Source organism: Callithrix jacchus, chromosome Y, assembly GCF_049354715.1.
Source record: "Callithrix jacchus isolate 240 chromosome Y, calJac240_pri, whole genome shotgun sequence".
NCBI classification, from domain to species: Eukaryota; Metazoa; Chordata; class Mammalia; order Primates; family Cebidae; genus Callithrix; species Callithrix jacchus.
The window spans coordinates 7,601,576-7,623,844 of record NC_133525.1 but is presented as its reverse complement, the minus strand read 5'-3'; the positions used below and the strand labels follow the sequence as shown (position 1 = coordinate 7,623,844).

Genomic DNA, 22,269 nt, shown 5'->3' with positions numbered 1-22,269 from the left:
GAAACCTAAATACACACACACACACACACACACACACACACACACACATTCTCTCTCACACACACACACACATACACATGCAAATCTCTCTCTCTCTCGTCACCATTGGAGGTTGCTACTGAAGAAACTCCTTACTCTGATAGCTGGCAATCAATGGGAAAATATTAATCGTTTGTCCTACCTTTCCCGTAGGAACTGTATTTCAGGAAGAGCAAACAGTCTAAGTTAGTAAGGGACAACTCTTCTTTATTAGAAGAATGACAAATAATAAATATATAGGGCATGATAAAATTAGTAAATCACCAATTTGGAACCCCTAAGGGGAAAACTGTTTCAAGCAAAGGTCACCCATGGATTCTAAACCATTTAATGTAAAGTTGGTGAGAAAATGGGTATTCACAGGCTGGCAAAGCATCAAGCTGCAGATAATTTGTGACTGAAGAGAAAGGAAGTGGGTGGGGAGGGGGATGCCGCTGTATAACTGAAGGATCAGACTGTCACCAACTTAGTGAACCATTTAAAGACAGTCAAACATTAGATGTTATACAACACCACAATCTATGAAGTATTTTGTGCCATTAATATTTTACTTGAACATAATCAAGTCTTTAGACCTAACTTCAAGTATGTAACAAATATAGGAAATAGAAAACGAGTGAGACCCAGCACTTTGGGAGGCCGAGGCGGGTGGATCACGAGGTCAACAGATCGAGACCGTCCTGGTCAATATCGTGAAACCCCGTCTCTACTAAAAATTACAAAAAATTAGCTGGGCACGGTGGTGCGTGCCTGTAATCCCAGCTACTCAGGAGGCTGAGGCAAAAGAATTTCCTGAACCCAGTGGGCGGAGGTTGCGGTGAGCCGAGATTGCGCCATTGCACTCCAGCCTGGGTAACAAGAGCGAAACTCCGTCTCAAAAAAAACAAAACAACAACAACAAAAAAAAAAACGTGCGAGACAAAAAAGCAATTAGATAAATCAAAAGATAGGGTCTTCTAGGGAATGGTCTCATCAATAAGTCGATGCCATTAAAATATGGAGAGGGTGGGAAACTATTCTAAATTAAAAGAGACGAAGAATCTTGACAATCAAATACAACATGTGGTCCTTGGTTAGATCAACATTTGAACAGACCAGTCGTAAAATGCATTTTGGGGACAATTTGGAAAATATGAATACAGCCTAGGTTTATTATATGACAGTAATCTAGTTAGGTATGAAATTGATCCGGGCAGATCACCTGAGGTCGGGAGTTCAAGACTAGCCTGACCAACGTGGAGAAACCCCGTCTCTACTAAAAACACAAAATTAGCCAGGCTTGGTGGTGTATGCCTGTGATCCCAGCTACTTGGGAGGCAGAGGCAGGAGAATCTCTTGAACCCAGAAGGCAGAGGTTGCAGTGAGCCAACATGACACCATTGCACTCCAGCCTAAACAACAAGACCAAAATGCTGTCTCAAAAGGAAAAAAATAAAGTCCTTCCTTTTAAAAACTGTAAACTATATAGTATTTAGGAAGAAGCCTTCCCGATATCTGTAACCTAAATTAATATTTTTAACATGGCAACATGTTAATAAACTTAATTCTAGGTGATGGGGTTGTAAGTATTCATTATACTACTCATTCCTTCCTACATTTGAAAATGTTCATGATAAAATGAGTAAGAGAGAAACAGAACGTAGAGCTAAGTTAGATCACATCACCACCCTATTCAAAAGCCTCCACTGGCTTCACTCAGCATCAAAATCAAAGACTTTGCACTGGCGCTGTGATCTCATCCCTGGCATCTCTAACCTCATTTCCTAGTGCTCTGCTCAATCACTCTGATCCATCCACACTTAACTCCTTACTGTTCTTCAACACATAAGGCATGCTCACACCTTAGGGCCACTGCACTGACTGTTTCCTTGGCCTAGAGGCCCTTCCTCAGACAGCTACACAGTTTACATCCTCATATCTTCCATGTCCTAGCTTAAATCTCACGTTTTCAATGAGTATTCTCACTATTGTAGTTAAAATTGCAAGCTACCACTCCTGATCTTATCTTGCTCTGTATTCTTCCCCAGCTCATTGATCATTTTCTAGCATAATATATAATTTACTCAGAATCTAAACATCAAAAAAGAATTTACAGATGTAGCCTTTGCTCCTAGCACAGTACCTTGCACAAATACAGATGCTCAATCTATATTTCTTCAATTAATGAATCTGGAGTATGGACAACAGGGCTGTTCCATGGTACTACCATTACTACTATATAGTATTGTGTTCTGAATCCAGAAATCAAATGGCAATATGGGTGAGAGCTATCACCTCCTCCTCCTCTCCTGTAACAAGAACTCCAGACAAGTTTGTCTTCTGGTACCTTCACACTTTCTTGCAGTCCCTTCCTGTCCTTTGTGCTGTCTCTCATGCTGTTCCCAAATTCTCTATTGTACAAGTTGAGGATCCCTCATCTAAAATGCCTGGGACCAGAAGTATTTTAGATTTTGGATTTTTTTCTTTTTAAGATTTTGGAATATCTGCATACTGGTGACCATCCCAAATCTGAAAACCCAAAATCCAAAATGCTCCAATCATCTCCTTTGAACATCATTCAGTGCCCAAAATGTTTTGGATTTTGGAGGGTTTTTGGATTTGTGATGTTCAACCCATGACTGTCATTCATAGCATAGTATAACACTAGCATTCGGAGGGGAAAATAAGTCTGTTAATCCAAATAAGACCCAGCTGGTCAAAATACGAGTTGGGGAAAGGAGACGTGAACATTTTCAGGTAGTGATGAGGAAGGGGGATGGTGGAATTAGGCCAGGAACTAATACACAGACTGACCACAGGTGCCTGGGAGCCAACTCCCAAGGTTACATCACCTAAGCAGTTCCTCATTTTCATAGCTTTCCTTACTTTACCTTTAAGGCCACAATTTTTCAGAAATATCTGACATTTCTTCGCCTACCCTCAGTGACTTTAAGACTGCTGATTCTCACAATGACAAGACAGTTCTGACAATATGAACAAAGGGATGGTGTTACACAGAGCAACATGAGGGCTAGTCATTCCAAGAACAAGTTATTTCTAAACTAAGAATTTCTTGACTATCTCTTATATAAGAAAAATGGTCACTGTCTACAAAACTAATGGATTACTCAAATACTATCAACCCCCAGGTATATTTTAATTCTCACAAAAGTTACATTACGTATAAGGAATGTTTTCATACAAAAAGATTTTTAATTCCTAAACTCACATTCGACTATCTGGATGTTATACAGCAGGTCATCATTATTCATTGTCATATGCTCTCAAACCCACAGTCTCCAAAGCCCTAATTTATATTTTAATTAATCATGCACAAGTTAAATTTCAGCCAACCTGTCACTTAAGCAGTTGGCTTCATGTACTCAAACCCAAAGTAATCATGATGGCTCTTAAAATCTGATGAAATGCTTGAATCTCTCTTTTCCAATATGAAGACTAGACGTTCTGGTTGCTGGTAAGAAAAGGAAAAGCTGCCGCTGCTCTTTTTCTTTTTTTGGAGACAGAGTTTCTCTTTTGTTGCCTGGGCTAAAGTACAGTGGCACGATATCAGCTCACTGTGACCTTCACCTCCAGGGTTCAAGTGATTCTCCTTCTTCACCCTCCCGAGTAGCTGGGATGACAGGTGTCTGCCACCAGTAATTAGTAAAAAGCTAATTTTTTGTGTGCTTTTAATAGAGATGTGGTTTCGCCATGTTGGCCAGGCTGGTCTCAAACTCCTGACCTCAGGTGATCCACCCACCTCAGCCTCCCAAAGTGCTGGGATTATAGGCACGAGTCACCAAGCCCAGCTGCCACTGCTCATTTTTAAATGAAGGTATTGTGCTGCAGCCCAAAATCCCTACCAGGTCTCTTGTTTGGCCTTGAAAAGCGAAATGCTTTTAAGCTCTGGTCTGCTTTCTCTTCTGTCTGCTGAAGCATCCCAGATCATAGATAATAAAAGATGAGCAAAGGTAGTGGGTATTATATAATTTAAGAATACTAAAAGGAATTCTCTTATTATCCTGACCTCACATTCCAATGGTACAGAAAAAGACACTCCTCTACACCAGAGTAACCTAAGTGCCTAGCAAAGAGCATAATCATAAACATTCAATGAATGCTTTCTGACTAGCTGACTATCTCAGGCAAGTAAACAAATTAGCAGAGCTGTATCAAAAGGTAAATGGAGGAGGCCTTATTAAAATTCTCCATGCTATCAAGAGAATTATCTTCCTGGAACATAAATCACTCATTTACAATTAGTGAACATTTACTATAGGCTAGCCGGTAAACTAATCCATAGGAATTAGTAACATAGACCCTGCCTCATATGGATTACAATCTGGAAAAGGAGACAGATAAGAGTTTATTCTAAGACAATATGACGGGTGTTAGAAGTTATGGGTCAAGTTTTATGAGAACACTGATTAAGAAGTGACCAATTCTGCATGGGTAAAGAGTCAGCTAAGACTTTACAGAGCAAGTAGCCTTTGCTCTTTAAGAATAAATAGGAGTTCACAAGATGAAAAAAGGAGAAGGTTGGGTAAGAATAGTTTTATAGTTATAAGGAACTTCAGGAACAAAGATTCATAGCAATATCTACGCCTAAGTTCAGGAAATGGCTAGTCACTTAATATGACTAGAATACAAGAAAGAATAAATATGAAGATAAGGCCAGAAAGAACAGTGCCAAATTGTGAAGAGCTGTCTCTGCCACATTTAGAAGTGTGAATTTCATCCTACAAATAAAGGTTTTTGACCAGTGAAGTGCCTCAGTTAGGTCTCTCTTAGAAAGCAACAGTAACAATAGTATGAAAGATGGACTGAAGTAGAAATAATCAGAGACACAGATTAGCTTGACAGCTATTTCACTGGTTTAAGCGAATGACGTAAGATATGCCTTGAATATTTATTCATGTCCATAAAAAATTCCAATAGCCATTGTTTACAAAATAAAATTCTTAATCCAAGCACAGTGGCACATGCCTGTATTCCCAGCTACTTGGGAAACTGAGGTGGGAGGATCACTTCGGCCCAGGAGTTTGAGACTAGTCTGGGTAATACAGTGAGATCCCATCTCAAAATGAAAAATAAATAAATAAAAACAAGATTCTAACTCTTAACACAGATTCAAAGCCTGTGTCAATCTAAAGTACACGTATCTTCCCAACTTCATTTCCTGTCCCTTCTTTTCCCATCTTACAACCCAGCCACATTAGACTATGAACCATTTCTTCTTTTATATATATTCACACTGCCACGTCTTTATTCTCACATTGTTTGTTACTTACGCAGAGAAAACCTTAATGAACTCCTACTCATCCTTCAAGGACCATGTTTAAAATAAGGATATATCTACAAAATCTTCCCTGAGTCCACCTCTCCCAAGGCAAAACTTAATAATACTTTCCTCTAGGCTTTCACATCACATCATTCATACTACTAATACAGTACTTACCACATTACATTTTTAGCTATCCATTTATCCATCTCTTCTGCTAGAATGTCTGAGATAAGACCAATCATTTACAAATGAAATTATACAAACAAGATTAAGAAATGAATCTGTAAATATACATATGTACACATTTTTCTTTACCTGGTAAAACTTGAATTTGAACCCAAGAATATGACACAGTGTTTGCGGTTCACACATACTCATGTAAGATTCTAACAAAGACATAAAGAAGTCATCGTGTTCTGGCCTGCATTCAAACACTTCCAAAATGACATCCAAAACTCTATTGGGATCCAGATTAAAGCATCCTGCAACAGATGAGACACATAAAAAATTTTAAAGGATTATACATCATTGTTATTAATTTTGAAGCCATTAATTTTCAGGGATAACTCATATAGCAAGATAAAAATATTTTTAAAAACAACTTCCTTTACAAATTTGCTTCCCCTCTCCCAGAGGGAAATAAATCCACTACACATTTTTACAGATGAGAAAGTGACTTTCCCAGAATCACAGAATGGGTTAATGACAGATCTGGGTCAGTACAGTCCAGACCTGTGATGCCAGTCAAATAAATGTTCCTCTATGCCACATTTGGCCTCATCAGTTCCTGATTAGTCAGGCTAGTGAAAACAGGTCCACGTTATTAACTCTTAGAAAAACATGAAAATTCAACAATGCATTTTACAAATTAAGCAACTAAAGGGTTTTTTAAAATGCTTTAGGCAGAAGTATTTGGAATGTTGATAAACAGCTAAAAGTCCAGGTTCACAAAAGTAGACCGTCATTTTTTATTTTATCTTACATATACTACGGAGCTATAAATATAATTATACCACTGATTAATAACCATGGCTTTTAGTAACATTCTAAAGGGAAAAGTGGTATGCTACTGATACTAATAGATCAAAGAATACCAAGGGAGTTGGAGGCTCCTGGTTTATGTCAGTTTCCACATGCCTTTCATCAAGCTGAATGGGATTCTAGTATTTTAAAATATGTGCATTTCGGAAGAGCAGCCTCCAGCGAGTGCGCCTGCGCAGCTACTAACGCAGCAGGAAAGCACCGCCGGGCAGGCCCTGCCATGGCCCGACCAGGAATGGAGGAGAGGACGCGGTCGAGGACGTTTTGAAACGTGAATCCTACACTTATCGTCGCTGCCCTTTGCCTGGGATTAGCCTCAGCTGCTCTAACATTCGATCACAGTTTAGAGGCACAGTGGATCAAGTGGAAGGCGATGCACAACAGATTATACGGCATGAAGAATGGAGGAGAGGAGTGTGGGAGAAGAACATGAAGATGATTGAATACACTTCACGGATGACGGATACACTGCACAATCACGAACACAACCACGGGAAACACAGCTTCACAATGGCTGTGAATGCCTTTGAAGACATGACCAGTGAAGAATTCAGGCAGGTGATGAATGACTTTCAAAACCATAAGCCCAGGAACGGGAAGGTGTTCCAGGAACCTCTGTTTCATGAGGCCCCCAGATCTGTGGATTGGAGAGAGAGAGGCTACGTGACTCCTGTGAAGAATCAGGGTCAGTGTGGTTCTTGTTGGGCTTTTAGCGCGACTGGTGCTCTTGAAGGGCAGATGTGCCGGAAAACAGGGAAACTTGTCTCACTGAGTGAACAGAATCTGGTAGACTGCTCTGGGCCTCAAGGCAATCAGGGCTGCGATGGTGGCCTAATGAATTATGCCTTCCAGTATGTTCAGGAGAATGGAGGCCTGGACTCTGAGGAATCCTATCCATATGAGGCAACAGACGAATCCTGTAAGTACAATCCGGAGGATTCTGTTGCTAATGACGCTGGCTTTGTGGACATCCCTGAGCTGGAGAAGACCCTGATGAAGGCAGTTGCAACTGTGGGGACCATTTCTGTTGCTATTGATGCAGGTCATGAGTCCTTCCAGTTTTATAAAGGAGACATTTATTTGGAGCCAGAATGTAGCAGTGAAGACATGGATCACGGTGTGCTGGTGGTTGGCGATGGATTTGAAAGAACAGGATCAGAGAACAGTAAATATTTGGCTGGTGAAGAACAGCTGGGGTGAAGAATGGGGCATGGATGGCTACACAAAGATGGCCAAGGACTGGAAAAGCCACTCTGGAACTGCCTCAGCAGCCAGCTGCCCCACTGTATGAGCTGATGGACAGTGATGAGGAAGGACTTGACTGGGGATGGTGCATGCATGGGAGTTCATCTCAACCTTCCAGCCCCTGCTGTGATGGATACACACTCGAATCATTGAAGACCCAAGTGTGATTTGAATTCTGTGATATTTTTACACTGGTAAAATGTTACCTCTATTTTAATTACTGCTATAAATAGGTTTATATTGTTGATTCACTTACTGACTTTGCATTTTTGTTTTTAAAAGGATGTGTAGGAGACCGACTCAAGACGGCGCGGTGAGAACAACCCAGAACAATCCTCGGTGAACGCGTGGAGGGTGAGTCAGGGCCGCATTTCCAGACGGATCTTTGTTGCCCACAGAACGGGGAAATTCCCAGGTATAAAAGAGACGCGGAACACCAGCGCAGCGGTTTTGGCTGGTGCAGCTGGTGGCTGGTGCAGCTGATGCTCCACAGTGCTCCGCACTAAGCACACTGGTCTGGGTGCCCTGTAGAACTGGCAATCTGAGACTTGAGAGGGCAGACCGGCATATCCAGCTGATTGAACGAAACTTGGACAGTGAGCCAGGCCAGGAGACTCCAGGGAAACGGCATTTGGGCCAGGGCAGTGGGACAAACAAAACGGCGACTCCAAACGCTCCGGGTGGAGAGTTTCACTGCAGGCACCGCTGAACCCAGGACGGTGCAGCTCGGTGGGGGGAGGGGCGTTGGCCATTACTGAGGGAACCCACCCCTACTGAGGTACACGCCCATTGCCGACACAGCCTGCCATTCCCGAGACAACCCGCCACAACAGAAAGACTCCGCTGCAGGGCGTAGCCCGTGGCAGCAGGGCAGAGACCGCAGCAGCAGGGCAGAGCCTGCAGCAACAGGGCAGACCCCACACAAGCAGGGTGGAGCCGCGGCAGGCAAATAGTGACTAGACTGCCTCCTAGTTGGGCAGGACAGCGCAACGGACGCTCATAAAGAAATCCCCAACCCCCCGAGACAGAGCATCTGAGAGAAAAAGGGGATTTTTAATGAGTTCTGCTGCAGCAGAATTAAATGTAGCAGCCTAAAAGCCCTGAATGAACAACAGAGCTCACAGCTCAGCACTTGAGCTCCTATAAACTACAGACTGTCTCCTCAAGCAGCTCCCTGACCCCTCTGTATCCAAAAGACTGACATTTGGCAGGCATCATTCTGGGACAAAGATAGCAGAAAAAGAAACTGCTAGCATCCCTCACTGTTCCGCAGCCGCTACAGGTGCACCCCAGACAAGCAGGGCCTGGAGTGGACCTCAGCAGTCATACAGTGGAGGGGCTAGACGGGTAGAAGGAAAACCAAGTAACAGAAATACTTCATCATCAACAATCTGGGCATCCACTTGGAGACCCAATTGAAAAGTCAGCAACTACTCAGGCGACAGGTGGATAAATCCACAAAGATGGGAAGAAACCAGTGAAAAAAGGAGGGAAATACCTGAAACCAGAACACCTCGACTCCTACAAAGGACCAAAACTCCTCACCAGCAAGGGAACAAAGCCGGACAAAGAATAATTGTGACGAAATGACAGAATTAGACTTCAGAAGGTGGGTAGGTGGGTAATGAGACACTTCTGTGACCTAAAAGAACATGTTTTAAATCAATGCAAAGAAACTAAGAATCTTGAAAAAAGTTTCGAGGAAATTGTAACAAGAAAGGATAACTTAGAGAGGAATATGAAAGAATTGAAGGAGGTGAAAAACACAAGACGAGAACTTCCCGAAGCATGCCCAAGTTTCAACAGCCGAATGGAACAAGCAGAATAAAGAATATCAGAAGTCGAAGATCAACTCAGTGAAATAAAATGAGAAACCAAGATTAGAGAAAAAAAGCGCAAAAAGGAATGAACAAAATCTCCAAGAAATGCGGGACTATGTGAAGAGACCTAACCTACGTTTGATAGGTGTACCAGAATGTGATGAGGAGAATGAATCCAAGCTGGTAAATTCTCTTCAGGATATTATCCAGAAAAATTTCCCCCACCTAGCAAGACAGGCCAACACTCACATGCAGGAAATACAGAGACCACCACAAAGATATTCCGCAAGAAGAACAACGCCAAGGCATATAAACGTCAGATTCACAAGGGTTGAAATAAAGGAGAAAATACTAAGGGCAGCCAGAGAGAAAGATCGGGTCACCTACAAAGAAAAGCCCATCAGACTCGCAGCAGATCTCTTGGCAGAAACTCTACAAGCCAGAAGAGAGTGGGGGCCAATATTCAACATCCTTAAAGAAAAGAACTTTCAACCCAGAATTTCATATCCAGCCAAACTGAGCTTCATAACTGAAGGAAAAATAAAATCCTTTGCAAACAAGCAAGTACTCAGAGATTCTGTCACCACAAGGCCTGCTTTACAAGAGCTCCTGAAAGAGACACTACACATAGGAAGGAACAACCAGTACCAGCCATTCCAAAATCACACTAAATGCTAAAGAACATCGACATAATGAAGAAGCTACATCAACTAACGGGCAAACCAGCCAGTTAGCATCAAAATGGCACTATCAAATTCACACATAACAATATTAACCCTAAATGTAAATGGACAAAAAGCACCAATCAAAACACACAGACTGGCAAATTGGATTAAAAAGCCAAAACCCATCATCAGTGTGCTGTATCCAGGAAACCCATCTCACATGCAAGGATACACAAAAAGGCTCAAAACAGAGGGATGGAGAAAGATTTACCAAGCAAATGGAGAGCAAAATAAAAGCAGGAATTGCAATTCTCATCTCTGATAGAATAGACTTTAAAGCAACAAAGAACAGAAGAAACAAAAAAGGCCATTACATAGTGGTAAAAGGATCGATACAACAAGAAGAGCTAACAATCCTAAACGTATATGGACCCAATACAGGAGCACCCGGATACATAGGGCAAGTTCTAACTGACTTACAAAGAGCCTGAGACTCCCACACAATAAGAGTGGGAGACTTTAACACTCCACTGTCAATAATAGACACATCAACCAGACAGAACATCAACAAGGATATCCAGGGCTTGAACTCAGACCTAGAACAAGCAAACCTGATAGACATTTACAGAACTCTCCACCCCAAATCCACAGAATACACATTCTTCTCAGCACCACATCACACCTGCTCTACAATTGACCACATAATTGGAAGTAAAGCACTCCTCAGCAAATGCAAAACAACTGAAATCATAACAAACAGTCTCTCAGACCATAGTGCAATCAAGTCAGAACTCAGAATTCAGAAACCAACCCAGAACCGCACAGCTTCACGGAAACTGAACAACTGGCTCTTGAAGGTTGACTGGATAAGCAATGAAATGAAGGCAGAAATAAAGAAGTTCTTTGAAACCAATGAGAACAAAGACACAACATGCCAGCATCTCTGGGACACATTTGAAGCAGTCTCTAGAGAAAAACATATAGCAATAAGTGCCCATACGAGGAGAATGGAGAGGTGCAGAATTGACACCCTGTCGTCAAAACTGAAAGAGCTAGAGGAGCAAGATAAAAAAAAAAAAAAAAAAAAAAAACTCAAAACCTAGCAGAAGACAAGAAATAACTAAGATCAGAGCTGAACTGAAATAGACAGAGACACGAAAAACCCTTCAAATAATCAATAAATCCAAGAGCTGGTTTTTTGAAAAGATCAACAAAATAGACAGACCACTAGCCAGATTAATAAAAAAAGAGAGAGAGAGAGATAGAAAGAACAACCAAATAGATGCAATAAAAAATGATAAAGGGGAAATAACCACAGATTCCACAGAAATTCAAACCATCATCAGAGAATATTACAAAAAACTCTATGCACATAAACTAGTAAACCTGGAACAAATTAATAAAATCCTGGACTCCTGTGTCCTCCCAAGCCTAAACCAGGAGGAAGCTGAAACTATGAATAGACCAATAACAAGGTCAGAAGTCGAGGCAGCAATTAAGAGCCTACCACACAAAAAAAGCCCAGGTCCAGCAGGGTTCACAACCGAATTCTACCAGACAAACAAAGAGGAGCTGGTACCATTCCTTCTGAAACTATTCCAAATAATCCAAAAAGAGAGAATCCTTCCCAAATCATTTTATGAGACCAACATCATCCTGATACCAAAACCCGGCAGAGACCCAACAAGAAAAGAAAACTTCAGGCCAATATCCATGATGAACATAGATACAAAAATCTTCAATAAAATACTGGCAAGCCGATTGCAACAGCCAATCAAAAAACTTGTCCATCATGATCAAGCAGGATTCATCCCGGGGATGCAAGGCTGGTTCAACATACGCAAGTCTATAAACGTAATTCACCACATAAACAGAACCAAAAACAAAAACAACATGATTATCTCAATTGACGCAAAGAAGGCATTCGACAGAATTCAACAGCCCTTTATGCTAAAAACCCTCAATAAACTCGGTATTGATGGAACGTATCTCAAAGTAACAAAAGCTATTTACGACAAACCAACAGCCAGTATCATACAGAATGGGCAAAAACTGGAAGCATTCCCTTTGAAATCCGGCACTAGACAAGGATGCCCCCTTTCACCACTCCTACTCAATATAGTACTGGAAGTTCTAGCCGGAGCAATCAGGCAGGAAAAAGAAATAAAGGGCATTCAAATAGGAAAGGCGGAAGCCAAACTGTCTCTATTTGCAGACGACATGATAGTATACCTAGAAGACCCCATCGCCTCAGCCCAAAAACTCCTGAAACTGATAAGCATCTTCAGCAAAGTCTCAGCATACAAAATCAATGTGCAGAAATCACAAGCATTCCTCTACACCACAATAACAGGCCTAAAGGAAGCCAAATCAAGAACGAACTGCCATTCGCAATTGCTACAAAAACAATAAAATACCTAGGAATACAACTCACAAGGAACGTAAGAGACCTCTTCAAGGAAAACTACAAAACACTGCTCAACAAAATAAGAGAGGACACAAACAGATGGAGAAATATTCCATGTTCATGGTTAGGAAGAATTGATATCGTGAAAATGGCTATACTGCCCAAAGTAACTTACAGAATCAATGCTATCCCCATCAAGCTACCATTGACTTTCTTCACAGAACTGGAAAAAACCACCATGAACTTCATATGGAACCAAAAGAGAGCCCGCATAGCCAAGTCAATTCTAAGCAAAAAGAACACAGCGGGGCAGGGGGTCAGCATCACACAACCGGATTTCAAACTACACTACAAGGCTACAGTAATCAAAACAGCATGGTACTAGTAGGAAAACAGAGATATAGACCAATGGAACAGCACAGAGGCATCGGAGGCAACGCAACATATCTACAACCATACAATCTTTGATAAACCTGACAAAAAAAAAGCAATGGGGAAAGGATCCCGTGTGTTTAATAAATGGTGCTGGGAAAACTGGCTAGCCATGTGCAGAAAGCAGAAACTGGACCCCTTCCTGACACCTTACACAAAAATTAACTCCCGATGGATTAAAGACTTAAACATAAGACCTGGCACCATAAAAACCCTAGAGGAAAATGTAGGCAAAACCATCCAAGACATAGGAGTAGGCAAGGACTTCATGACTAAAACACCAAAAGCATTGGCAACAAAAGCCAAAATAGACAAATGGGACCTAATGAAACTCCACAGCTTCTGCACGGCAAAAGAAACAGTCACTAGAGTGAATCGGCAACCAACGGAATGGGGAAAAATTTTTGCAGTTTACCCATCTGACAAAGGGCTGATATCCAGAATTTACTAAGAACTCAAACAGATTAACAGGAAAAAAACAAACAAGCCCATTCAAAAATGGGCAAAGGATATGAACAGACACTTTACGAAAGAGGACATATATGAGGCCAACAATCATGTGAAAAAATGCTCATCATCACTGGTCATCAGAGAGATGCACATCAAAACCACACTGAGATACCATCTCACGCCAGTTAGAATGGCGATCATTAAAAAATCTGAAGACAACAGATGCTGGGGAGGATGTGGAGAAAAAGGAACACGTTTACACTGTTGGTGGGAGTGTAAATTAGTTCAACCATTGTGGAAGACAGTGTGGCGATTCCTCAAGGCCTTAGAAATAGAAATTCCATGCGACCCAACAATCCCATTACTGGGTATATATCCAAAGGACTATAGATCGTTCCACTATAAGGACACCAATGTTCACTGCAGCACTGTTTACAATAGCAAAGACCTGGAACCAACCCAAATGCCCTTTGATGATAGACTGGATTGGGAAAATGTGGCACATATACACCATGGAATATTATGCAGCAATCAGAAATGATGAGTTCGTGTTGTTTGTAGGGACATGAATGAATCCGGAGAACATCATTCTCAGCAAAATGACACAAGAACAGAAAATGAAATACCGCATATTCTCACTCATAGGCGGGTGATGAAAAAGGAGAACACATGGACACAGGAAGGGGAGTACTAAACACAGGGGTCTATTGGGGGGAAACGTGGAGGGCCAGCAGGGGAAAGGAGCTGGGGAGGGATAACCTGGGGAGAAATGCCAAATGTGGGTGAAGGGGAGAAAGGAAGCAAAACACACTGCCATGTGTGTACCTATGCCACTGTCTTGCATGTTCTGCACATGCACCCCAAAACCTAAAATGCAATAAAAAATTTATATTACGAAAAAAAGGAAAAAGAATTGTTTTCAAGCAATAAAAGATTATGTGTAAACATGAAAATATCAAAGCAGACAGCCAATTAAAGTTAAAACTAAAAAAAAAAAAAAGGATGTGTAAATTTTTACCTGTTTAAGTAAATGTAATTTCAAATGTAACAAAATAAAATAAAATAAGTATATTTCATTAAAGACACTCCCTAAATGCAAGGTAACCACTTCACTGGGCCAACAAATAAACACCGATTTCTTCTAATACTAGAGGAAAAAAGAACTGTGATCAATTTAGGGACATATGTTAGATCTAAACACTTATACCTTATGGATGAGTTAGGGGATTTTTCCAAGAAAATTTTTATATAACCTATAAAACCTGTCCCAATTCTTTCATAAGGAGATAGCTCCAGGTACTTTTTGTAACTCCATAGTTATATACATTAAATGCTATTAAACTAATGTTTCTTTGTACCTTAGCAATCGCTTAGAAAACAAAATCCTCGAACTACAAGTTTTCCCTTTTTATGAGATCCAAACTTAAGAACACATTTTCTTCTGCTTCTCATACTCAGGAAATGGAGGACTAAAGCAGCGATCATGTCTTACTTAAAAAAAAGAAAAAAAAAAGCTTCATATTTTCATAAACTCTCCAAAAAGACGTTTCCCTGAAGTTCTAGGAAGAAAATGTCTACATATTTTTACCTCCCCCATACTTCCAAAAAGTATGGCCTATGAATATAAACGTGATTCCAAAACAGCAATTAAAATCCTTAAATGCTGCTTGCTGGTGGCAGCATTTAGAATGGTACAACCAGTTCGTAAAATTGGCGGTTTCTTTAAAATGTAAACTTACACCTACCATATGACCCAGCCTAGGTATTTACCCAAGAGAAATAAATGTCTATGTCAATACAAAGATTTGTACACAAATGTTCACAGCAGGTTTATTTGTATCAAATAACACTCCTCTCCTCAAATGTCCATCAACATATAAATGGATAAACAATTTGCAGTATAAGTGGAGTAAGGATAGGTACAGTGGACATAGTCAACAATAAAAAGGGAAGAACTATTGATACAGGCAACAGTATGAAAGAATCACAAAATATGCTGAATGAAATAAGCCAGACCAAAACAAAAAAAGTACACACTGTATGATTCCATTTATAGACATTCTAGAAAAAGGAAATTAATCTACAGTAACAAAAAGCAGATCAGGCTGGGCGCGCAGCGGCTCACGCCTGTAATCCCAGCACTTTGGAAGGCTGAAGCAGGTAAATCACTTGAGTCCAGGTGTTTGAAACCAGCCTGAGCAACATGGCAAAACCCCATTACTACAAAAAAATAGCCAGGCATGGTGGCACATGCCTGTAGTCGCGGCTACTCAGGAGGCTGAGGCGGGAGGATTACCTGAGCCCGGGAGGCAGAGGTTGCAATGAGCCAAGAAGACGAAAATTGAGGAGGAGTAGGAGAAATGTGCAGTATCTTGTTTGCGGTGTTTTCACAGATGTATACATACGTTAAAACTCAAATTCTACAACTTAAATATGTGCGTTTTATTGTGTGTCAATGAAGCCTGAACATAGATGAAAAATGCCTTCAAAATGCTGTAACACTGATGATAGATTATGGAAGTAAGATCTAGCAAATTCTCCAATCATGTAACTTCTCCTGTATTAAATATAAAAAATTACATCACTAAATAAAAATGAATTAACATTGTATCATAGAAGACAAAAGAGACACTGAATATAATTTTTGACAAACTGGCTGGCTACATACACAAAACTCATGAATAAACGATGGAACAGCAACATGTTAGATGAAAATCTTTTAAGTGTTTCATTCACATTGCTTTTAAGTTTACATTTTCAATATGCTGAAATGTGAACCACGGGCATTATGTTTTATTTAACAGCATTACTCCATCAAGGCTATTCTATCAGTGATCTGTACTGTCAATGGCCCATTTTCTTTCTAGGTGCAATTTAAGGCCGTAATCTGAAACAAGAGGTATGTACTTTTATTTCTAAGAGGTACCACCTTTGCATCTTTCATTAAAGAAAACCTGGTTCATGAGTTTTCCATGACATATCTCAGGTGCCGTAAGTCCAATCAATGTTATCCATAAGAGAGAAAAGGTAGCTGCAACCAACTGAAAGTTTATAGATAATTATTTCCATTTACTTTTATTATTATTTTTAGAGACAGGGTCTCGCTCTGTTGCCCACACTGGAGTGTAGTGGTGCATTCATAGCTCACTGCAACCTCACACTCCTGAGCTCAAGTGATCTTCCCGTCTTAGCCTCCCGACTGGCTAAGACAACAGATGCACACTAGCATGCCTAGCCAACATTTTGTAGAAATGGGGTCTCACTATGTTGCCCAGGCTGGTCTCAAACTCCTGATCTCAAGTGATCCTCCTGTCTTAGCTTCCCAGAGTGCTGGGATTGCAGGCATGAGCCACCATGCCCACCTGAAAATTATTTTTTAAATCTTGGTGTTTTAATTAACATTTAAGCTAGTTCATCATACACAGTGAGACTCTAGTAATAATCAGTAAGTCTGAATATCCAAAATGTTTTCCTAATGGCAGCTATAGAAGAATATAAGTAGTCTTGTATGCAAACAGCTTAGAAAGACTTTTGTCCAGCCCAAGCATTGATAGTCATGTGATCTTTGGAGAGATCATAAACCTTGCCCCCTACCTCTACCACCAGTTACATTCACACACACACACACACATTATATATATTTACACACACACACACCTTTATGCCTTTTGAGGAACGAACAAGAAACCACATTTAAAGAGAGTAAGTGGAAAAAATAAAGAAACTGCAGATCTACAATGCCCATAGATTCCCTCCTTCATTTAAATAACTATGAAATAATTACCCACCATGTGCCAGGTGTTTATGATTCTCTGGAAAAATAGAGAAGAGAGGAGAGAGGAGGTATAAACACAAAGAGGCAAGAGGAAACTTCAGGGGAAGTGGGAGGAACGTGCATTATCTTGTTTGTGGTGTTTTCACACCGGTATACGTATGTTAAAAGTCAAATTGTACACTTTAAGTATGTGCATTCTATTATATGTCAGTGAAGTCTGAATAAAGCTGAAAAATTACAGTGATTAGTAAAATAAATATGCTACCCTTGAGGAGAGTTCACACCTTTTGAATGACACATCTTTGACGAAATGCAATAAAAAGCAACTGGAGTCTCCCCAAAGATAGAAAAAAAATGGCCAGTATGTTACAGCAACAGCGACAGCGACATTTTCTTGCAGAAATTAGGCCAAATTGAGATGTTAACAGGAAAATAAAAGACCAAGATAATATTGCAGACCTAACTAGGAGAGATGTCCAGCCTATAAATTTCAGTCAGTCAAGAAAACAGAATTATAGCCTCAATCATCATGTTCCTAAGAGAATGGACCTTAGGAGACAAAGAAAAGCATGTTTTTAACAAAATGAAATGACCTAGCATGTAGAAAGAATTTCTTTGGAAGCAAGCTAATAAAAAATCTATGCTGGACTAGTTCTAAGAAACACTATTTGCAAAAAGTTGCATATCTCAAAGCAAGAAGTAATGAATAACAAAATAAAAGTATGATGTAAAAAACAGTAACAAGACCAGGCACAGTGGCTCACGCCTATAGTCCCAACAATATCGGAGGCCAAGGCAGGTGGATAGCCTGAGCTCAGGAGTTCGAGACCAGCCAGATCAACATGGCAAAACCCTGTCTCTACAAAAAAAAAAATACAAAAATTAGCTGGGCATGGTGGTGTGTGCCTATAGTACCAGCTATTTGGAAGGCTGAGTCCAGAAGGCAAATGTTGCAGCGAGCCAAGATTATAGCCCTGCAATTACAGCTTGTGCAACAGAGCCAGACCCTGTCTCAAAATAAAAATAAAAATAAAATAAATAACAACCAAAAAACCCTATAGTTGGAAACACCAATTGCTGTCTCCTTTTTCATACTATGAAGGGAAAACTTCTAACATATAGCCAAGAAACTTCAATAATGTAAAAATTTAGGTAAAGAAGGCAGCCAACTTCCCTTTCAAAGGGATAGGAGAAAGCTGGCACAATAAGAAGTGTCTAGGCTAAACGAACCCTATATTCAGACTGAACCAAAGATAAAATACTATGTACACTCAAAATCATGTAGTCAAAGGGTAAAATGTACCATAATCTATCCGAAAATAATCGTTTGGCCAGAGGATTTATTTTGTTTTTAATGTTACTCTGGTCACTGGAGCGACTGAAGAGGTCAAGACTCTCACTCTACCCTTCTCTAGACAAATCTATACCCTTTAACACCAGGTAACAAATGAAGGTCCTGAGGTTTGACGAAGCAAGCTCTGGTTCTGCAAAAGAAGGTAAATGGGTTAAAGCATAGGACTTAAAAGTCCTGGACCACTAAAACCCAAAGTCAGGAAGAACTATTTTCCCTCTCTAAAGCCAGGCTCAAATGACCTAGCTCCACGATTAGTTTTTAGGCAGAACGTTGATTTACAGCAAGAATAGGCAAACTATGCCTTGTGGGTTAAATCCATTCAGCTGTCTGTTTTTCTAAATAACATTTTATTGGCACATAGTCAGATGTACTATCAGTAGCTATTTTTACACTACAATGGCAGAATTGAGTAGTTACAACAGAAACCATACGGTCCACAAAGCCAAAAAGTATTTACTATCTCACCCTTTACAGAAAATACTTGCTGACCACTGATTTAGAAGAAAGGAAAGAACACTTAGCAATCATGTGTTTTTATTATCTACGTTTAAAGTGTACAGCATCATGCTTTGATTTTTTTTTGAAGGGCATCCAAAAGAGTAGAGTTCTTACAGCTTAGTTCAGCAAATAAAGGAGTCCACCTGTGACATTCTTTCCTCTAATTTCTAAAAGATTTTTTTTTTTGCCTTCTTCAAGCAAGGGCCACTTGTATGGTGTCTATGACTTGGCAGCTCAATAATCTACTGTTCACTACTCATTCCTGTTTAATAAGTCCTTCACACTGTCAGATAACAATTACCATGCAGATGCATAATGGTTCTGCTTCCTTGCTTGCATGGGTAGTAAATAGCCCCAGGCTACCTGACAGGACATAAAAATGTTGATGTGCCAGAATCTTTTGGGAGCAAATAACTGCTGCTTTTTTTTTTTTTTTTTTTTTTTTCTTGACAGTGTCTCAGTCTGTCACCCAGGCTGGAGTCCAGTGGCGTGATCTCAGTTCACTGCAACCTCCGTTTCCTGGGTTCCAGTAATTCTCCTGCCCAAGCCTTCAGAGTAGCTGGGATTACAGGCACGTGCCACTGTGCCCAACTGATTTTTGTGGTTTCAGCAGAGTCGGGGTTTCACCATGTTGGCCTGGCTGGTCTCGAACTACCGACCTTCAGGTGATCTGCCCTCCTGGGCCACCCAAAGTGCTGAGATTGCAGGCTTGAGCCACCGCATCCAGCCAAAAAACTGCCTTTTAACTAAAGGATGATAAGTAAGGATCTATCCCGGTCAGACCAAGTACCCTGAATGTACATGCACCAACCTAGGTACCGCCCAAACTAGGTATCGGTTTCTAACACAGGCTGGCGAAGAAGGTATTACCTGTCTAGACTGTTCCTAAACAGAAAACAATGGGAATAAATACAGAGAAACCCATCCAAAGAGGCCAAGAAATACAGGTTGCTGGTCAGTAAGCTGTTCTGGACAGATGAGACAAGGCCTGGATGAAGTCTGCACTAAGAGGGAATCCAATAAATGCTAAGAACACTGAAAGAATACTCACTGGAATTGAAGTTTCAACCTCTTATTTTCACATCAATGAAAAGAGTTTCATTCAGGCTGGGTGCAGGGGCTCACACCTATAAATCCCAGCACTTTGGGAGGCTGAGGCAGGCAGATGACTTGAGGCCAGGACTTCAAGACCAGCCCAGCCAACTTAGTGAAACCCCATCTCTACTAAAAACATAAAAAAGAAAAATTGGCTGGACATGGTGGCACGTGCCTCTATTTAATTCCAGCTACTCAGGAGGCTGAGGCATGAGAATCATTTGAACTTGGGAGGCAGAGGTGCGGAGAGCCAATATCATGCCACTGCACTCCAGCCTGGGCGACGAAGCAAGACTCTGTGTCAAGAAAAAAAAAGTTAATGTATCAGACAATTGGGCAGGAGGAAATCATCTAGCCAGGGATAAATAAACATTGAGACGGAGAGATGAACTTTCTATAATTCTCCATGTCAGGAAAAAAAAATGTGAAGAGTCAGTATAGACTAAGCAAGAATAGAGTAAATATTCATTCCTTTTAACCGAGTATTTATTTATCACCCACATACCAAGTATTAAGGATGAGGTACTTAACAAAACCCCAGTCCTAACAGCGCTTAGATGCAGGCGGAGAGGGAGGAGGTACAGAGTATATTATATGGTGATACATGCAAAAAATGAAAAATAATCAGGGAATAGTAGGGAATTTTGACAGGGGTGGGCAGGGAAGGCTTCACTAACAAGGTGACATGTGAGTGCTACTTAGTGGGTCAGAAAATAGGTTTAGACCAATAAATCAAATTGTTTATACTCATGGACTGTCCATACGCCTCATGAACTTGCAGTTGTGTTTGTTACACTGTTCATCAGAAACAGGATCGCAGCCTATACTCCCAAGAGCAAAGTTGAAGAACACTAAGAAGTGTACATTACCTAGTACGATAAAAGCACACTGTCAAGAAAATCCCTTTGAAATATTCCCCAACTAACAAAGGAATAAAAAGGTATAAACTCACAAGAAACAGAAGAAGAAACAGATGTCAACAAAAAAGGATCTAAAGTAAAAAAAGGAAAAAAAAAAAGAAAAGTCTAAGGATCTTGCAAAGCACAGAATTTTTATGTGGGGAATGCTATCTTAAGTACATGATGGGAAAGTCAAACTTACAGCAAAGCAGTACTGACAAGCTTCTCAAGCTAGATCAGAAAACACTTCAGGAGAGTCTGGCGCCTACCCTAGAAAGAACAGAAAGGGGCAGGGTGCAGGGGCTCATGCCTGCAATCCCAGCACTCTGGGAGGCCAAGGTGGACAGATCACCTGAGGTCAGAAGTTCATAACCAACCTGGCCAACATGGTGAAACCCTGTCTCTTCTAAAAATATAAAAATTAGCGGTGTGTGATGGCAGGCTCCTCGAGTCCCAACTACTCAGGAGGATGAGGCAGGAGAACTGCTTGAACCCAGGAAGCAGAGGTTGCAGTGAGCTGAGATTGCACCACTGCACTCCAACCTGGCGACAAAGTGAGACTCCATCGAAAGAAAGAAAGAAAGAAAGAAAGAAAGAAAGAAAGAAAGAAAGAAAGAAAGAAAGAAAGAAGAAAGAAGGAAGAATGAAGGAAGGAAGGAAGGAAGGAAGGAAGGAAGGAAGGAAGGAAGGAAGGAAGGAAGGAGGAAGGAAGGAAGGAAGGAAGGAAGGAGGAAGGAAGGAAGGAAGGAAGGAAGGAAGGAAGGAAGGAAGGAAGGAAGGAAGAAAGGAAGGAAGGAAGGAAGGAAAAGAAAGCACAGAAAGAAAAATAAAAGAAGGAAATAAAGAACAAACGAACAGAAAGGGACCACCGCAGGAAGGTTTTTAAAAACGGGTTACTGCCACACAGGTAAGCAAGAGTCCCACAGCCCTATGGGGCGGCTGCCCATCTTGATGTTAAATTGAAAACTGGAAGAAACAGCAACGAAACTAAGATCCGCTGCTGGAACTAGATAAACTTCAAAGAAAAGCGTAAATTTAAACTAGAAGCTACTATTTGGTCAGGCACAGTGGCTCACACCTTTAATCCCAGTACTTTGGGCGGCCAAGGCAGGAGGATCACTTGAGCCCATGAGTTCAAGACTAGCCTAGACATAATGAGACACCATCTCTTAAAAATAAAGATAAAAATTTAAAACATGAACTAAAAGGTACTTACTTGTTGGTAAGAACAAGGGTGATTATAGTAAATACAGTTTTATTTGGATTCCTACACAAAGCACTAGAAG

General features: G+C 40.7%; 1 protein-coding gene and 1 pseudogene across 1 annotated transcript in view; one reads left to right on the top strand and one right to left on the bottom strand.

The window, feature by feature from the left end:
• Nucleotides 1-22,269, bottom strand: part of LOC100390990 (THO complex subunit 2-like) — a 129,955-nt gene that overhangs the window by 67,722 nt on the left and 39,964 nt on the right. The window contains exon 8 of the mRNA XM_054251608.2: nucleotides 5,618-5,784. Within this exon, the coding sequence (XP_054107583.2) occupies nucleotides 5,618-5,784 (167 nt within the window). The remainder of the gene's footprint in view (nucleotides 1-5,617; nucleotides 5,785-22,269) is intronic.
• LOC100413691 (procathepsin L pseudogene) lies at nucleotides 6,692-7,778 on the top strand (annotated as a pseudogene).